Source organism: Microsporum canis, genomic scaffold (assembly GCF_000151145.1).
Source record: "Microsporum canis CBS 113480 supercont1.3 genomic scaffold, whole genome shotgun sequence".
NCBI classification, from domain to species: domain Eukaryota; kingdom Fungi; phylum Ascomycota; class Eurotiomycetes; order Onygenales; family Arthrodermataceae; genus Microsporum; species Microsporum canis.
This window is the reverse complement of record NW_003299167.1, coordinates 1,893,735-1,912,094: the sequence shown is the minus strand read 5'-3', so window position 1 is coordinate 1,912,094 and position 18,360 is coordinate 1,893,735. Positions and strand designations below refer to the sequence as shown.

At 45.8% G+C, this 18,360-nt stretch overlaps 7 protein-coding genes across 7 annotated transcripts in view; 2 read left to right on the top strand and 5 right to left on the bottom strand.

The window, feature by feature from the left end:
• The window catches only part of MCYG_03562 (conserved hypothetical protein), a gene marked incomplete at both ends in the record, with an annotated part of 2,859 nt that extends 322 nt beyond the window's left edge, over positions 1–2,537 (bottom strand). Inside the window, 2 exons of the mRNA XM_002848010.1 lie at positions 59–2,075; positions 2,440–2,537. Coding sequence (XP_002848056.1) covers positions 59–2,075; positions 2,440–2,537 — 2,115 coding nt within the window. The remainder of the gene's footprint in view (positions 1–58; positions 2,076–2,439) is intronic.
• Positions 2,538–3,139: 602 nt separating this feature from the next.
• MCYG_03561 (conserved hypothetical protein) lies at positions 3,140–6,771 on the bottom strand (the record flags this gene model as incomplete). Its single annotated transcript, XM_002848009.1, has 5 exons — positions 3,140–3,469; positions 3,539–3,865; positions 3,921–4,720; positions 4,777–6,555; positions 6,621–6,771. 5 exons carry the CDS (start codon positions 6,769–6,771, stop codon positions 3,140–3,142), a joined length of 3,387 nt encoding a protein of 1,128 aa, XP_002848055.1.
• Positions 6,772–7,098: 327 nt separating this feature from the next.
• Positions 7,099–9,341, bottom strand: MCYG_03560 (pre-rRNA-processing protein ESF1; the record flags this gene model as incomplete). The annotated part of the gene is made up of 2 exons (XM_002848008.1): positions 7,099–9,191; positions 9,272–9,341. The coding sequence occupies 2 exons, from the start codon at positions 9,339–9,341 to the stop codon at positions 7,099–7,101; spliced, it is 2,163 nt and encodes a 720-aa protein (XP_002848054.1).
• Positions 9,342–9,985: 644 nt separating this feature from the next.
• Positions 9,986–11,103, bottom strand: MCYG_03559 (uridine kinase; the record flags this gene model as incomplete). The annotated part of the gene is made up of 7 exons (XM_002848007.1): positions 9,986–10,086; positions 10,145–10,186; positions 10,238–10,351; positions 10,414–10,456; positions 10,519–10,663; positions 10,701–10,849; positions 10,915–11,103. 7 exons carry the CDS (start codon positions 11,101–11,103, stop codon positions 9,986–9,988), a joined length of 783 nt encoding a protein of 260 aa, XP_002848053.1.
• A 652-nt stretch (positions 11,104–11,755) lies between these two features.
• MCYG_03558 (CTLH domain-containing protein) lies at positions 11,756–12,971 on the top strand (the record flags this gene model as incomplete). The annotated part of the gene is made up of 3 exons (XM_002848006.1): positions 11,756–11,835; positions 12,057–12,252; positions 12,459–12,971. 3 exons carry the CDS (start codon positions 11,756–11,758, stop codon positions 12,969–12,971), a joined length of 789 nt encoding a protein of 262 aa, XP_002848052.1.
• A 725-nt stretch (positions 12,972–13,696) lies between these two features.
• Positions 13,697–16,030, bottom strand: MCYG_03557 (mitochondrial NADH dehydrogenase; the record flags this gene model as incomplete). Its single annotated transcript, XM_002848005.1, has 5 exons — positions 13,697–13,713; positions 13,803–14,534; positions 14,588–14,738; positions 14,803–15,143; positions 15,202–16,030. 5 exons carry the CDS (start codon positions 16,028–16,030, stop codon positions 13,697–13,699), a joined length of 2,070 nt encoding a protein of 689 aa, XP_002848051.1.
• A 1,169-nt stretch (positions 16,031–17,199) lies between these two features.
• Positions 17,200–18,294, top strand: MCYG_03556 (deoxyhypusine hydroxylase; the record flags this gene model as incomplete). Its single annotated transcript, XM_002848004.1, has 2 exons — positions 17,200–17,699; positions 17,781–18,294. The coding sequence occupies 2 exons, from the start codon at positions 17,200–17,202 to the stop codon at positions 18,292–18,294; spliced, it is 1,014 nt and encodes a 337-aa protein (XP_002848050.1).
• Between the last annotated feature and the right edge of the window lie 66 nt (positions 18,295–18,360).

The following is an 18,360-nucleotide window of genomic DNA, read 5'->3' as shown; positions in this document are numbered from 1 at the left end:
CGTTGTGTCCTCTGAGCATGTCGAGTAATTGCCGGGAAGAGGATTGATGGGTACCAACTCCTTGCTGCGGTCCGGCACCGAAGTGCGCGGGGTGGCCGTGAGAAAGCCCCATCATAGCCTCAGGAGTATGAGGCATGGGTGGGAATGCTGATGGCGGAGGATGGTTCATAGTCATATATCCGGGGGGTGGGACAATTCCAGGCGGCGGTCCAAAGTTGGCCGGGCCACCGGCTCCAGGGCCACGCTGGAAAGCCTGGCGGTCATTTGGTGGAGGCATTCCGCCTGGCATTGGCATTTGCGGGACAGGGGGAAAATTCGGGTTCATACTACGATTAGGGGGTTGATTGGGGATTCCAGGACGTCCAATGAATTGGGCAGATGCGCCTTGCTGCATTTGCTGGGGGGTTGGCCATCCTCCTGGGGAGGTAACCTGCTCAAGCCCTGGAGGGCGTTGGATTCCCACTATTGGTTGAACGGTTGGTTGGGTCCGAAGACCAGGAGGGTTGGCTGGAGTATGACTTCCATTCGAGGGACCTTGATATTGCATTTCATCAAAGTAGCCAGGAGGGCCGCCCGTAGGTCTACGACGTAGCTGGTTCCTAGGGTCATTCGCGTCGGGTCGTTGCATGTTTGCAATCGCAGGATCATCGAAGAACAACGGGCTCTTTTGCTTTGGTATTTCCTGATTCCTAGACTGCATGTCAGGCATGTTCTGAATGCCTGGATTATGTAGTGGTGTATGAGCTGGCACCTGCCCCTGATGGGATTGACCAATTTTTGCTTGCCGCATCAACCGAAGCAAAAGGTCAGCATCATAGGGAGAAGGCTGGGACTCCTTTGGAGCCTTTTGCGCAATTAGTTGCTCAAGTCCATGTGAACTTTGTTCACGTGGAGGCTCTGGATAGCCCATATAAGGTTGTCGATTAACAATATCACGGTGTGGAGACGCGGTGGGAGCTGGCACATGGCCGAATTCTTGCTGGCTTTGCTGTGGTAGTGTTGGTTTTGGCCGAATCATGTCCTCTGCTTGTGGAGTGGAGTTCCTTGACTTATTACCACCAAGAAGTTGTAGGATTCGCTGAAAGCCTTCCTGATCAGCATCTGTTGATACCGGACGTGCTGGTTGGGGAGCTGCTGCCTCAACTTCTTTGGTAGCAGTTTCAGAAGTAGCATTGAAAAACCCGGCGAACCTGGAAGACTTTGCTGGCTTTGCAGCTTGGCCCTCCTTCGTGCTAGAACTAACAATAGCACTACCAGATGTCCCTGGCTCCTGGGTAGATTTGGATCCTCCCCAAGGCCCAAAGAAGTCGTCGAAGCCAGCATCTGTTTTATATGATGGCTCAAGGCTTGAAAACATCTCTCCATCAGTTCGTTTCGTTTCAGCCGGTTTGGCCTCGACGCTGGTAACCTCTGGAGGGGCGGCCTTATTCTTCGTTTCATCTGATGGTTGGGCACCACCCGTCTTCATCCTCTCTTTCCACCTCTGAAAATCTTCTTGGGTATGAGCCTCCTTGTGGTCTGATTTGTTTGACGAATCCATCCATTCAGGATCCTGCTCGTGCTTCGTAGATCTGTTCCAGTCTCTGTCTCTGTCCCTGTCTTTATCCTGGCCTTGCACACCTCGACGCCATTCCCGATTCCTTACAGGAGTTTTCTCTTCTTCGTGCTCAGCATTTTCTTGAGCATCACCATCACGAAACCAAGAAGGATGGTCGTGTCGGCCTTTGGTCTGGGTGTCCCTACGGTTAGGGTATTTGCCTTGCTCGCCACGATGGCCCCGTTCATTCCCAGTTTCTTGCTGATCACGGTGTTCTCTAAAGTCTCTGCTATCCCATCTGTCTCCGCCTCTTTTCACTCTTCGGTCACTGCTGTCCTCCTGACCAAAGGTGCGCCTGGGCCTAGTTCCCCAATCGTCCTTATCTTCCCGTCCACTTCGTCGACCGTTTGTGATATGAGATTTAGAGTCCCTCTTATCAGGGTCTCTGTCTCTATCCGCGTCTTTATCCTTTAAGAATTTGTTGTCACGGTGTGGGAAGCGGTCGGATTTGGTGCCATCGGCGTCTGGAGATTTCAAGCTATTATATCTGTCAGGGTCACTGAATTTACCAAATCCTCTCGTTGAAGAAGAAAATGAGGTTTTCGGAGGCCCCAAGATAATATCCTCTAAAGATACTGTCAACATCAACCTTTTTCACTCTAAGAGGCGGGGGGATCTGTGCTGGCTAACATACCCGAATTGGAGGAACGAGAAATATGGCGCGGCTCAAAAAAACTCGACCTACGCGCTGAAGCACTTGACTCGTTCTGATTTGTTTGCTCCTTGGAAGTAGCGTGTTTCTTTTGTGTAGAAGTGTCTTGGAGCGGTCTGTGTGGGTTGGGAGACGATAGTTAGCGTTGCTCGGGAAGTGAAGCAGCAGCAAAGAAGGAGTGAAAATTTACCCCATCCATTCTTCTATTGGAGGCAAGCCATCCGGTTTAACCACCAGAGGCGATTCCCGTAGGTGTAAAAGCTCCTCCTGTGAGTATCTGCGTGCCATGGGACTGTTATCGACTAACCAAGCCGCATGGCACACTCCCTGGTGAAATAATAGAAAAACTCGAGCGCGTAAAAAGGCTGAAGGAGTTAAAGGGGCCTAATAAAACCGATATTATCAAAACAATGCCCTGTCGATGCTGCGGTTGAATGGGGGGAGGTGCTGTCAATTCGTGGCAAGGTTGAGATGCGGTTGAAGCTAGAAGTGTTCGTGGTGGGTCTTGTAAAAAGAGTCGAGGGGGCGTCCAGGAGGAATCTATCACTGTGTCGTCTTCGTAGATGGAGTCCTAGTTCGGAGAGAATGCTGTAGAGAGGCGGTTTATATAGATCAATGGCTGTTTTTGGCTGGACTTTTTTTTTCTTCTTTTTCTTGGTCGGTGAATTTTTTCTGGGTAACTAAGAAAAAAAGATAACTACAAAGCGGTCGCTTTAGAGTTTTCTTTTGCACCACCAAAGCGACTCACACGAAGTCGTTGATGTATAGATATTATTATATGTATATGTTATGTATATATGTTATGTATGGAGTGGATGATCAAGGGATTATCCGTTTCTTATATTTGTTCTTATGGGGTGCCACGGTAGACGGCAGACTGGACTCTATAACTACTGCTGTGCACTCAAAGCCCCTGTCGCCTCCACGGCCGCTGCCAACGCAGAGCCACTCCAGCGATCAACCCATTCGTTGGAGCTGGTCTTGTACAGCTCCGTTGCGAGGGCTCGCAGGGTGCTGCTGTGGACGTCAGATGCTGCGATCTGGCCTTGCACCCAGCTGAGAGCAGCAGCCCGGGTGACCAGCGTCGTGCTGCCCCCGACCTCACACACACGATATACTAGGTGGAGGATCTTCTTTCTGAGTCCTGTCGTCAGTGCGGGAGAACTGTAGAGGGAGAGAAGCCGTTCGAATACGCCGGCTCGTCGGTATATGTCCATATCCTAGGTTTGGAGTCAGCAACATAAACCAAAAAGGTGGAAACACAACACCACCCAATAACGATCACTCACCAGTTCAGATCGGAGTCCGCTAATAAATAGATCCAATAACCAGGCAACTTCCTCATGATGGCCGTCATCGCTTTCAGGCTCGTGGTATAGTATTTTATCGATCCAGTACGAGGGTATCTTCCCAACTTCCCATTGTGGACTCTTGTTTAGGAATGTATTGATCTTTCCATATAGCCTATGGCTAGGGTTTGTGAGGATGGCTAGCATCCGAGCTGCGAGCTCTCCAATAATAAACGGTGGCGGCGTTTCAAGCCCTAGTCCTTTGATTGTTTCCAACAATTCACCAATAAGCACATAGATAGGTTGCCGCTCTTCGAATGAGGATTCCTGTTTGCTAAGTTAAAATATTGCCCCAAAATTACACCTTAAAGTAAACACTCACCTTTAGCTTAGCCATGAAGCGTGATAAACCAGCCATGGCTTGACGGCGAATTTCTTCGTGCTCAGAGCAGACGCAGAGTATTAGATCCCCTATATATCCTTGATCTATTGCCAGTTCGAGGTCTTCTCTTTCCCACTTGTGCAGTCCAACATGAGATTCATCACTGGTTTGCATTTGGCCGAAGACATCGGACAAATTCACGCCCTGGGCAGCCGCAGACTTGGAACTAGTCTCAGTACCATTCGTTGGAGTGTCGGTTTCAGGATCTTCATGCCTCTCTACTCCGATATCATGATCAAATGCCCCCTTCAACAAAGATCGACTCTTTTTAAACTTGGTTTCGTCCAAAATCCTGTCACGAACTGAAGAAAGCGCTTTCGTGTCCTCACCACACGCTTTTAGACACCCTAGAAATGTGGATATCCACACAGCTGTTGAAACCTCATTCTCATCATTCTGTGCTTTCACAATAAAAGGCCACTGTTCTCTAATAACGACGAGGATTGGGCTTATTTGTGGTGACTTCTCCCTTGGTAAGGACTCCACTTGGTCAAGATAGGGAACAGGCCGTTTGGCCAGTCTCGTAAGGCAATTATCGATAAAGAGCCAAGGAATAGGAGCTTGCCCATCCATCGACTGGATACTGTGCATCAGGGCCTCAAATGATTTGGGCTGTGCCAAAATCGAATCCTGTGTCAAGACGTCTTGAAGTAAGGAATTCATTTTGGCTTGAGCACTATGTTCTCTTTTCTCCACGGCAATCTTTAGAACAGACGTAAACGCTGATAAGGATAGGGATGCTAGAAAATTATGTCAATATACCTATCAAAAGCCTTAGTAGTGAGATGCAGCTTACCGGGCTTTTGCCACCAACGCATGGATGGTGAATGCTGTGAAATTGACAGAATATGCTGCAGCTGGCTGAAAAGCAGTTGGCGACTTTCTGCAGATAATTCATCATTATCGAGCTGGTTCAGTATTTCTACCAGTGTTAGTGATACGTCGAACTTTTCTTCAAAAGCTACCGTCGGAGTAACTTGATAAAATAAGGAAAGTAGTTCTAAAAGGGCATCTCGCTGTTGGAGATCATCTTTTGGAGCTTGTCGAAACGCAGTGATGGTGTCCTTCATTGTGGGGCACCTAGCAGTGAACTCGTCCATAAGTTTGGTAGAAGCCTGATGCCAGAGGCCTGGATTCGAGCTTCCCATGGTTTCAAACATTTTTAACACTGTCTGAAGTTTCCGAAGAGCCGCTGTTGTTGCCTTGATTGCAAATAGTGTAACAATTTCAGTGTTCTGGTTCATACAGCGGGTCAACATCCTTTGGGTAAGTGGGCGCGGGAGGATGCTTTCAATAGCCACAGACACAGGAGGAGGCACAGCTGGCGAGCCTTCTCTGAAGCCACATTTTTGAGGGACAGGCAGCTGGATTGTAGAAAATAAAAATGCTGACTCTCCAAGCCATGCTTGTGTTGGTTTTGGGTCAGAACAAAACATGTTGCGTTTCGAAAAATAATCATACACCAGCTCGGGAGCAGCTCGAAAAATCTTCAAGAGCAGCTGCATTTGTCGAGTGTCCGATTCAGGGCGGAGGAACTGAATCAAAACTGAAAGGTTTCCATTGCGAATGGGGATCGATTCGTTGAATTTATCAAAGTGAGTCGGTGCATCAAGGCCGAGGGAGATAGTTTCGTCGTCGTTTATCAATGGCTCCGTGTTGCTTCCTGAGTACCAGCCATTATCTGAGAGCAGCACGCCTTTTTCAACATTTGTGCAAACCGTAAGTAGAAACTTGTGGATCTCATCAGAAACAGATACACCTCCGGGGGTAACTTCGTCTAAATCCCGTTCATATCCATAGAGAGTTGCAAGTCTTTCAAGGTTCCATCGGCTAAGGAGACGGCTCTTGATACTACGGGATAAGGCAGTATCCGAGATAACGTATTTATCGAGAGTCTTAATAATATCAACCACTATGTCCCCAGAGTCCCTCTTAATATCTTCTATAAATGCTTTCACAAGTTTCCCCTGTCCCAGAAGCTCAGCTTTAGCCGCAGGACTTTGGTATCTTAAATTCGCAAGCAAATATCGCTGGGCGATCCGGCGTAGTGTAGGCTTACGTCGATCCGGAGTTGTTTCTTCCGCTTGGGCCTTACGAGCTGTTAGGAACACATCGAGCCTCTTTAGCGTGATATCCCGTTTGGCATAGACGACCTTTGCAACTGCACCACCATCAAAGCACACAATCTCAGTCAGAAGCCGTAGGCAAGGTGATATCAGATGCTCTTTTGACTTGCTCGCAGTAAGCCCGCGGTTGAAAAGTTTAAGATTTTCTTTGCTCAGCAAGTACTTGCTAAGCTCAATGGCAAATTCTCTGAATTCAAGCCGAGATGAGACAGTCTTCAGGAACGATGCAAGAACAGATGGTATTAGAGAAAGTAGAGATTCCTCATTGTTGCTTTCTGCAAAATTCCATATACTAATAAGGTCAGTAAAGCAAATAGAGAGGCTATCATCTCCTCTTTTAACATATTGAGAAGCACAATATTTTTGAAGAACTTGAAGTTTTTGCGCCTTTTCAGTCTCCGAAATATCCCCTTGGATTGAAGACAGGAAGTCCTTGAAGTGACGAACTCCTATCGCGATTTGTCAATTGACCATTCAATTACAATGGCTGTCTAACAAAAAAAATTACACATACCCTGTTTTGTTTCTTGTGATATGCTCTGCTGAAAGGTCAAGATATCTCTTAATTGCTGATATGAAGTTATCTCGGGAGCTGAAACAACAGCAGCGTCATCATCAATCCTTCTCCGCTTGGCCCGAGTAGCATTATCATCAAAACTGGCCATGTTGCACTCCTTTGATCAAATTCTTCTCTTCTGTACTTGATATCTCAACCCACCAGCAACTTTTTCGCGCTTCCTTAGAAAACAAATTTTTATATTATCACGTGATGCCTAGTCAACTTAGTTCTATATTAAACTCAATTGACGCTTAACCATTCCGAGTATATAAAATTCCATCTACAAGGACGACTGAGAAGATAATATATAGGTATATAGGTAGAATTTTGAGACTAGAAATAACAAAAGTTAAGAGGTCAATAGAATGGTATGATCCAAAAGGTTCACTCTATTCATCTAGTTATTAGTGTAACGTTTTGCTGTACAAGGGTTTCATTTTTTCGTCTTTGCCTTCACCTTTTCGACGAGCTTGCTGACAGCTTCACCATCATCTGCCACAGCTGAACTTGACTTACTCTGCTTATTTTTCTTTTGTTTATGGCCAGCCTTTTCATCACTGCGTTCTGCATCATCGATGTGGCGTCTTCGCTTTCGACCTTCTTCAAGCAATGTATTCATACCCTTCGTTTGCTTGAATCGGGGGTTCGTGGGATCAATAGCGTATTCGTGGCTCTCAAACAGACTTTGGAATCTAGGATCTTTGACGTTCACCTCAAAGTTATCCACAGGTTCGGCTTCGGTTGTATCCTTCTTCCCCCTTTTATGCTTGCCACTTTTGCGTGACCGTTTTTCGGCCTTTTCAATCTCATTCATATCAAAGTGTGCGATTGGTGCCGCCTTATCATCATCCATCATAAGAAGTTCAAGTTCAGCCCTCTTAGATGCAGATGCTTCTTCCTCAGCTCTTCGTTGCTCTTGTTGCTTTCTCTTCTCTTCTTTGCGCTGTTTGGCAGCATTAGCAGCGTCAAGCTCGGGTGCGGTAAAGAAAGGATCATCAAAACCGAGATCCTCTTCGGCCCCTTTAGTCTCGCCGGTTTTGTTATCATTTTCTCCTTCATGGGTTCCTTCGCCAGACCTGCTCGCCTTTAGCCTGGCCTTTCGCCTTTGCTTCCTCTCTCGTTCCTTTCGAACATATTTCTCTCTTGTGGTTTCCTCCTTTTCAGGTTCATTTGCGAACACCGTTTCCTTTGCGGGGGCGGCCGACAGTCCGGCTGAAAATGTGACTTCCATCTCTCCAACCGGTTTTGCTTCCTTCTTACCAGCTTCAGGCTTGTCACTAAGGCCAAGCAAGGCTCGAACTCTAGCACGCTCTGCTTCTTTCTTGCTTAGCTTCTGTGTGGCCCCAGTTTCCATGACGTCCGCAGCTTCAGCCTCATCTTCAGAGCTATCACTTCCCAGGTAAGCCTTGAGATCATTTTCATCGATTTCCTTCCTGCTTCCCTTGAATGCTCTTTCCTGTGCTTCTTTTCTCGCCCGGTCATCCGCATCCCAGGTCAGTTTGACTTTGCTGTGTTGTAATGCATCGGTAACAAAGTCACTTGGTTGGTATCCATCGGGCAATCTCGTACACTCGTCTCGAGGAACGTCATCCGTAAAATCAGTCGAATCGGGGACAAATCTAAGATCAAAGAAGTTGGCACTGCTCATGTACTCCGTTCCATCAACGGCATCATATATGTGTTTGGCCACTTCTCTCGATGAACATGTCAGAATAGCATAGAAGTACCGCAGCCTCTCCAGCTGATATTGGCGTAGTTTTCCAGCATCAAAATCATCGCCGTTGCCTTCAACAAGAAGCGAATTTTTGATCTTTTCCTCCACCTCTTCCTCATCTTCTTCCTCCGATAAAGAGTCCTCGTCCTCTCCTTTGGTATTCTGAGAAAATATCTCCTTTGGAGGCCCATCCATCTCTTCCATTTCCATCCTCTCACGTCCAAATTCACTAGGATAGATTGAGACTTTCCGAATTGCACCACCTGCGGGAAGGAAACTCGTGAATACAGCCATTAAATCCTGAGCTTTAATGTTATCCCAGTCAAGATTCACCACAGCTATTCTTTCCGTATAGTCTCCAGTAGGGATATCAGTATCTTGTTGGCCCGGGCCAGGGAGCTCCTCGCCTATATTATCCGCATCTTCATCCTCTTCCTCATCACTTGAACTCTCGTCTGAGGAAGAAGATTCAAATCCACCATCACGCGCCGGGTCATAGCCTACCCTTTCCACTCTTTGTAATTCCTTTTGAACTTCGTCATCGTCATCAATACTTAAATAGCCCTCCTCAAGATACTCGTCTTGTTCATCCTTATCCTCATCATCTTCATCAAATCTGTAAAATTTCTCCAGCTGTTTACGCGTGTCATCTCGTGCCAGCTTTCTTCCGTACCGATCAACAGGGGCATTCTTGGAAAAATCAGAGTCGCGCAGCATGTGTGAGAAGCGCTTATCGAGCTTAACGTGAGTATGTTTCTTGCTCGGTAACCGATATCTAGGATCAGATTGGATGTTTGCGAATCGGGGATCAGCTGCACCATGATTAGATATGGTATTCAGACAAGATGGTATGGATATGGTAATCCGGCTTCGAGAATACATAACTACTTACATATGACATTGGCAGAGCTCTGCCCCGAAGAACGGGCCTTTTTCTTTTTTGAAGCCATTTTTTCCCCCATTACAACGTCTCGCGGAGCCTTTCAATAAATTGTTGAGCAAATCTGGGGGCGGAGACCTGTTAAAACGCAAACAAGAAAAGTACTAGGAGAATGAATAGAGCGCAAAGTGGTGCGGCAAGACCTATAGCCCAGTTCAGTTTTTTTCCCTTGAGACTTCGATGCGACAATTTTGACCTAAAAAGGAATTTTCTTAACGAACTTAATCTATAACTAGCCCGTGCACGATCTGATAAGATAAGGTCCTTTATCAAGCACCTATCTTACGGAGGCACAAGAGCTCACTTTCGCTTTTACCTCCAACGATCAACCCGTTATCTAGCTCTTAAAATGTTGCTAAATCACAGTGTATAGGCTGGCACTTGAGTTCCTGATGCCCACAACATAGACTATATACAATTAACGAGAAAGAAGTAATTTAAACGGCTCATAGGCAAAACTGTTCTTCGTCTTACGACTATCACTATTTGCTCCAAAAATAGCTATGTTTATAAGTCGTATCATAAATAGCATTTGCTTGTGAGAGGCACATCTGGAAAAGCGGAGGGTAACCGAAACTTCCCGCAGCAACATCGATATGTAGATATATGTGCGCTTTACCATAAGCGGATAATCGCCAGTAAAACTAGAATTGCCAACATTTTCCGTTAGAAGGATAGACGGCGGTTAATAGACGGTCTCCTATCACGTATATTGTAGTAATTAGCCTGCTTCACAAGGCTTCGCTGGATATGCTTCACGACAAGGTCTAAGTTTGTTAACATCAAGCGGAACAGAAGGTCAGTATGAGTGAGAAACCAGCATACCGATCGCTATCTTGTTTTCAATTCCACGAGGAATTATAATATCTAAATTAATATTAGTAAGAGTGATGTACTAGGGTATGAAAGTATAAATACCTGAAATAATCCGTTGAGGTTCCACGTATCTGGTGTAAGATGGTTTCACAAATTTAAACCATTGTTTTAATATACTGTCGATAGTTCTTCCTCTCTCACGAACGTCTCGCGCGACTTTAAGTTTCCACCTGTCAGTCTCGGGAGCCAGGTGTCAATGTTAATGTTCGGGTACTAACTTCTCCGCCCCAGGCAGACATCCATATCAGCTTCGACGAAAATCTGTCATCGTTTTGTTAAGTTTAAATTATCCAAGAATAAAATATGAGTGCAGAGTACCATACCTTTAGGTCCAACAGTTCCAATATTCGTGGATCGGTAAAGGCCAGTATCCCTTCTAAAATTAAGACTCGCGGGGGGTGCATTGTTGTCGTTTCGGTTTCACGCTGATGTTTCTTGAACGAATATTTGGGTATTTCGACTTTGAGGCTGTTGGAACATTAGACGGGGCTTTAAGCAGCTCTACCTCAAACCGATAGATGGGTACCCTTTCTTCAAATCACGTAGCAGCTCAACTAGGACGTCAAAGTCAATTGCGAGAGGGGAATCAAAGTCATATTCGTCTGCATGTGCAATAGCGTTTTGCTCGGGCGTAAGCGTTTTATAGAACGAGTCCTTTGGCGTTCAGAGTCAGATAAATTCATCCGCATTACCCAACCGCCTTTGGAAGTGTAAAATACCATAACCAAAATAGACGCTCCTGGAAGATCAAGCAAGTTGATAATCTCGTGAGACACTGAGGACTTTCCAGAGCCCGAGCTGCCCGCAACGCCGACAATAATCATCTGCTCCCAGGGACAGTGATATCGGGTATTTTGCCGACTCATCGTGAAATGTTGAAACTCTGATTCAAGCATATTGGTATCCATGATAAAAAAATGCAGTTCGCCGCCCCGTCCAAAAAAATGATCGCCGTATCCTGAAGGCCTAACGAATCTATATGACGACCTTCATATACCTACCACAAGCTACACACTATCAACATGTTTCCATAGAAAGTACGGGGGAAAACATACCGCAAGCAAACCCAGTCTCCTAGACCGTATCACTATTTACAGAGGTATCAATATATATAACATATATATAAAAGAAACAGACTAGAAGAGGTAGAGATTTTTTCCCCCTTCTCTCATCTTTTCGTCCGTAGCTTGGGTGGAGCTTTTTTTTCTTGTGCCCAAAAGACGGCCGAACACGCGACCAGACTCGGGATGTCACATGACCCCACTAGCTTCGCAAGTACAAAAAGCAGAAACTTCTTTCCAACCTCCGACTTTCCTTCGCTTCTCTTTTCCTCTGCGTCGCCTCTGCTTCTGTTGACCTGCTACACCCACTTTCTCTCTCATAGAAGGGCAATGGCAGGTGCATGGACTAAAGAATAGATAACCACATCTTTTGCAAGCCTGCTTTTACTCTGCTAGAGACTGTTCAAAAAGCTGATAACGATGGCCTCTGCGAATCTCGTATGTGGAGCGAGTTCTCTCTATGTTTACTCACCACGGAGAGATTTACTAAACTGTCTAGATGTCACCAACTCCCTCGACGACCACACCAACATGGTCGAACTTCGAGAAGAAGATGGAGGAGCATAAGCCATCAAAAATGTAAGCCTTTTGTCTTTCTCTCCCCGAATCCTTAAGCAACCTCAAAGCTTGCTTCGTTGTTGATGTCGATGCTATGATGAGTTAAAACTCAAGTTGGGAATCTCTCCGAAAATCTCGTGTAGGAAAAAACAATATTAACTTGTTGCCTGAGCTGAAACATCCATCCACACCTGTTTTTGTGCCTTGGCTCAGCAGATTCGCTAACAAAGGTGGCTCTTTAGGGATATTAACTATCTAGTAATGGATTATCTTGTCACAAACGGATATCCTTCAGCGGCGAATAAATTTGCCATGGAAGCAAACATTCCACAGAGACATGATTCTGACATGATACAAGAGCGCGTTGAGATTCGAAATGCGATTTATTCAGGTAATATCCAGTCAGCAATCGAGAAGCTCAACGAGCTTAATCCACAGGTAATTAATTTCCTTCCTGACTCCTTTTATTTCCATTCCACATGATTAGACGATGTTTCATGCACCACGCATAACGACCCTTTTATAAGGGCATTGATGAAACCTACTCATCTTCAGTCCTCAGTATGATTCTATTGGGATAATTCATCTATATCGCAAGCCAGACAACTTCTTACCGAGTTTGCTGCTGACGAGATATTTAACAGCTACTCGATGACAAGCCCGAGCTCCATTTCTCTTTACTTCGTCTTCAGCTCATTGAGTTGATACGCACTTGTATATCTTCTCCGAACACCGACATTACTCCTGCCCTAGACTTCGCCACATCACAGTTGGCACCCCGAGCTCCTACTGAACCCCAGTTTATTAAAGAACTCGAGGAAACCATGTCATTACTAATATTTCCTCCTGAAAATCTCTCTGCCCCATTGAATGAGCTCCTCGATCCAGCAATGCGCAAAACAGTCGCATCCAAGGTAAACGAGGCTATACTCCAAAGACAAGGGTCCATGAGCGAAGCTAGACTTCGTGCTCTTGTTAAACTTCGTGTGTGGTCTGAAAAAATGGCCAGGAACTCCAAAAAGGACATTCCCGACAAGTTAGATATCGGGTTTGACAATGATGTTACCAACGGCAGTGAAACCAACGGTTCACAGAATGCAGCTGGCCAGGATGATATCGTCATGCAAGAGCGCGATCTCGATTCCATGGTCCACTAACCATCGGCACACTTCCAGATGTGCATTATTTTATGATGACTCTTTTGCGTATTATTTTTTACTTCGCTTAGCGTGGCGCAAGGATTTTCGGAGTAATATGGGCTTTTTTTTAGTTGGCAGCGCTCATTTGAGAATAGAACGACTCCAATGAGCATGTTCTATCAAACTCCAAGAATACAAATTTCACTAAGGTGACCTTATAATGATATATCAGTTACAATATTTCTCTTGTTCCATGCAAACTTGCCCTCAAGTATCAAAAATAAACCAGTCTAACATTTGCCATCCCTCGGTCCACTACTAGGAGTAGCGACTTTCTATCACCCTGTAATTTGCTCAGCTGTAAAAGTGGTTTAAAAAACACCCAATAGCGCATGTGTACTCATGAAAAGGGATCAAATGAAAATGGCACCATACTTATGTAGAGCTGTAAAACAAAGGCATTATACTAAATGCAAACGCAGGAAATTCGACCAGCGACAACAGAAATCTTCAAAGCAATCATAGGCAAAGTAGAGAAAACATAATAACACAAACAAGCAAAGCTAAATACAAAAAAGCAATATAGGAATAAAAGCCAATACTGAAAATCATGAATGAGAGGTGATGTCAAACAGCAAAGTCTAGGGTCGGTATAGAAGAGTATTATCCAGAATAAAAAAACATCCAAATGAATGACTGAGTGAGTAGTACGAATGTGCAATCCGGTGTTTAGCGTAACATATTTAGAAATTCATCATGTCTAGCAAATGGCGTGTTAGTATGGAATTCCTTTCTTGCTGGGGGATATCTTTCTGCAAGATACTGGGGAATAAGAATTGGAGATCGTACCTCTTCCAAATAGAGCTCTCTTAGCCCAATCCATCGCCATCAGGACTCTAGTTCTGATGCTGACGCTCTGAGCAAAATAAATACTTCGCCATAGATAAACGGCGAGTAAACCGCCTCCGAAGCTAAGGCCATTGATATCAAAGACAGCGGCGTTACCAATGTATGCCAAACTGCCAAGGTGCTTGTATTCGAAAGCTCTGTAAACGCTTTCATCAAGGCTTTCGAAGTTGACTTCCTTTGATCGCATGCCGGGCACGGCAAGGGCAATTTTATTGAACTTGCGGCCGAGATAGTGCCCTTGTTGGTTAGCTCGCTGGGCGGTTGCAGGAAGGGAAGTGAGTTTTGAATCAATTTGGACAAGAAGTTCGTGCAGTTCATGGAAATCCAGGGTGCCACTACGATCAATGTCGTATTGCTCGAAAAGCTTGTCTAGTCTTCGCAGATGGTTTGAAGCTTGTGGGAAGCGCTTTTTTACACGCTGGGCCACATCGCGCCATTCACCAAAGGTGAGATGGATTTTCTGGGGGTCTCGACCTTTTTCCCAGGCAATTTCACGTAAGAAGGAGAGGATGTGATCGGCAACATTGTTCTGTACTGTAGAGCAATCTCCAATGGCGTATACTTCTCCGCGTGGAGCTCCGAGGAGTCGAAGATGGGTATCTGTCTCTAGGGCATGCCTATTGTTCTGTCCTTCAAGCTTTTTAGAGAGTTTTCGGCAGAGTTCAGCTTGGGCTGTATACGTCAGTTTTGAGTTATTGACGATGATCCTTCATGGCGACACTTACCGACTCCTGTTGACCACAGGCAGAAGCCCATTGGAATCTCCTTTACAACCGGCTTTCCATCTTCCATTTGGGTGAATAGGATTTTGTCGGATTGAACTTCTTTGACCCTTGAGTTCGTAAGAACATTAACTTGGTCGTGAGCAAATCGTCGCTACGTAAGTTAGCATAATGCAATAGAAATCAAAATGACGAGGGAGTACTAGGGGTATATATACCTCTGCGTAGAGAGATAGGGTTTCATCATAAGTGTTAAGAATATGGCTCCTGCTCTGGATAAGGTGAACAGATATTTCGTTTCTGAGAATCCTGGGGAACGATCGGAACAGGTCTTCATTTAGCATGTCAAACAGCTCAGCGGCGAATTCAACACCAGTCGGGCCGCCTCCACAAACAACGAAGGACAGAAGACGTTTTCGTTCCTCGTCGCTAGTTGTCGGAAGACAAGCAACCTCCAAGTTCCGTAGCACTTTTGCTTTAATCTGACGAGCATCGTCAATGGATTTCAAAAAGTTACAATGTTCGAGCCCCTTAACGCCATGCTGGTTGGTTGTAGAGCCTAGACAGAGATAAGTATTAGAAGACGTAACCAATGAAGGGGGGTTTAGAAGGCCTACCAACTCCAATAACTAGCTTGTCATACGGCAGGTAGAAGTTATTTCGATTGCCATCACAGTCAACCTGAGATATCTCAACGAGTTTCTCATCGAAATCTACATCCACTGCCTCTGCTCGAAGGAAGTGTCCACGGAGCCTCCGTACAACCAACCTAATAGGTTCTACCAACGAGCTGAGTCCGAGGGTCCCAACTGTTGCTGAAGGCAGCATTGGAGTAAAGAGAAAGTAGTTTACGGGAGAGACGACCGTGACATGATAGTCTCCCGGGTTCAAGCTCTTCATCAATGCAACACTCCCCCATCCGGTACCGAGTATAACAAGCTTCGGCTTGTCTTTTTGTTCCACCTTTATATCACAGTCATGGTCGTCAACAAGGACTTCGGCAATGGGAAGGTTCTTAGGGCCCCCTCGCCGTGGATTGAGTGCGATTTGCGAGACTGGAATGTCGACGTTGTCTGCGTCGGTGCGGTAGGTAGATGCATCGTATACGAAGAATGCACCCACGAGCCCTGCACCGAACAGCATCACACCACCACTGAACGCCAATACTCGATATCCAAAACGCAGTATCCGGCCGCGACGTTCTCGTTTTGAAGTCTCGGGCGCAGGGCTCGCCTCGGTGGTTAGAGAGCGGCATTGCAATCTTGGAGAGGGTAGTCGGGAGCGTCGGAAGGCCTTCTGGGTCGCAAAGGAGTGTCGGTAGACAGATAGAGACTGGCGAACAGGCATCGCCTTTGGCAGACCCCTGACAGTGCTATATCCAGAGCGTTGCGTGATCCTGCAAGCGGCGCATCCCGGTAGACGGGAGCGTATAGAATGAGATAACATGATTAGGAAATGAAGTTTTTTGTTTTAAGTATTAGAAGAAAGAGACTTCATCCCAGCCATTGAGATTGGAGTCCAGAGCCGATGGACGCAGCAGAGGTATATGAATGCGGCTTCAGCACCAGGAACATCGGTCAGCTTGGTTCTCAAGGATGTAAGAATGTTGGCGATGATAAATGATGCCTTGGTTCTTCTTCCTTGTTGATTTTGCTGCGTCACTTTTTTTGTTTAGTCAGGGGTATTATGTAATCCTAGGAACAATGTTATGCCGAAACCCGAAGAACTTTTTTTCTCTTTTTCTTCTTTTAATACTAAAAATACTTTTTCAGCTTCTCCTTTTTTCTTCTCCAGGAGTGTTTTTTCGCCTTCTGAGGCAGACTGAGACAGCTAGATCATTGAAGAGGCGTCAAGGGGGCGGCGATTTGAGGGTCCACTAGCGCTGGGCTGTTTTTTTTTTTTCGAGAGGCCACCAGCGCCGCGTTTGGCGCCGTTTGGTTGCCCCCGGTTTCTTGGTTTACTATATATATGAACAGGTAAGGCAGTATTATTATTTATTGCAATTCCATAAGGAGGTCTTCTTTGACATGGTCTCCATGGATAATATTGCACTATCAGACTTATCCTTACCAGTTTTTTACTTGACTACAAACATCCGTAGTGCACGGGGTAATATCAGCTACGGGTTCGAGCATGCTTAGAGGTGATACTCAAGTCTCACCTACATTGAGCAGTCAAAGCCTAGAGGTCAAGGCCTAGAGTCAAGTATTGGAAAGTATATATCTTTACTTCAGTGTCTCCATCTATGTCTAAACTATGCCAATAAAATACAATAGAGCTTTTCAAGGGCTGCTTTAAATCCGTACAATATTTGTGACTAAATCACCAGGTATTCTAACCGTGGACATAGCTTCGTTGGTATATGTACAAAGCCCCCTCTATATAGTCCTCTGTCAAACGTGCGTAAACAAGTCTCTGTTCCATGAATCCACCAAGAGAAATACCGTTAGTCGGAGTTAAGGGGAGACTCTACTATAACCGGCACCGAGGGGCACTAACAAGTAGCTTAAAACTCTGATAAGGAAGTATTTTTTTATTCAAAGTCGACCTCGACCATCCCACCAGGAATTCTCTATCACGTCCCTGGCGGATATTATTTTTTAGACCATATCAAAATGGCGAACGACGGCACCAACGGCAATACTCAAATCGACAATGTCAGCCAGACAGTAAAAGCTCTGAGAGATACTCTGACCTCAGAAACTACCCCGCTGGCCCGCCGCTTCCGCGCCCTCTTCTCACTCAAACATCTAGCATGTCTGCAGCCTCCAACCGACGACACCATCCCAGCTATAGAGGCTATTGCGGCAGCCTTTCCCTCGCCGTCTGCGTTATTAAAGCATGAGCTAGCTTACTGCCTTGGTCAGACTAAAAATCCACATGCGATACCCTCTCTGCGTCATGTACTAGAGGATAAAGATGAAGATAGCATGTGTAGGCACGAGGCAGCGGAGGCTATAGGGGCGTTGGCAGACACATCAAGTCTGGACTTGTTACGGAAACTAAGGGATGATCCAAGTGAGCCAGAAGTCGTTCGAGAAACTTGTGAGATCGCGGTGGACAGAATTCTTTGGGAAACATCCGAACAACGACAGACGGAAAAGGTTAAGAAGAGGTGAGTTTTTCAGTGTGACGATGAATAAGAGAGAGATGTATGATTTAGTATGGACAAAGCGGTAACTAACGTGCAATCAAGTGATTTCACATCCATCGACCCTGCTCCTCCAACAGCCCTCACCACCGAGGAACATTCAATCCCAGAGCTTAAGAAGACTCTTCTCGATACAAGTATTCCTCTCTTCCAACGATATCGCGCAATGTTTGCATTACGTGACCTCTCCTCCCCGCCAGACCGGCCAACAGCTCGCGAAGCAGTTGAAGCGTTGGCAGAGGGGCTCAAGGATAAATCAGCGTTGTTCAGACATGAAATTGCGTTTGTTTTCGGACAGCTCTCTCATCCCGCTAGCATTCCTAGCTTGGTAGAAGCCCTCAGCAACAAGGAAGAGGCTAGTATGGTCCGTCACGAAGCCGCAGAAGCTCTCGGAAGCCTCGGTGACGAGGAAGGTGTGGAGGAGGTGTTGAGGAAGTTCCTTGATGATCCTGAAGTTGTCGTTAAGGACAGCGTTGTAGTGGCCCTCGATATGGCGGAATATGAGAAAAACGGCGAACTCGAGTATAGCTTGATTCCAGAGCCGGTGGCTGCCAGTTAAATACCTGCCCGTCTGGAGGCCTTTCACCATGTTTAATGAACCTCGAAACGATGCACACATGATCTC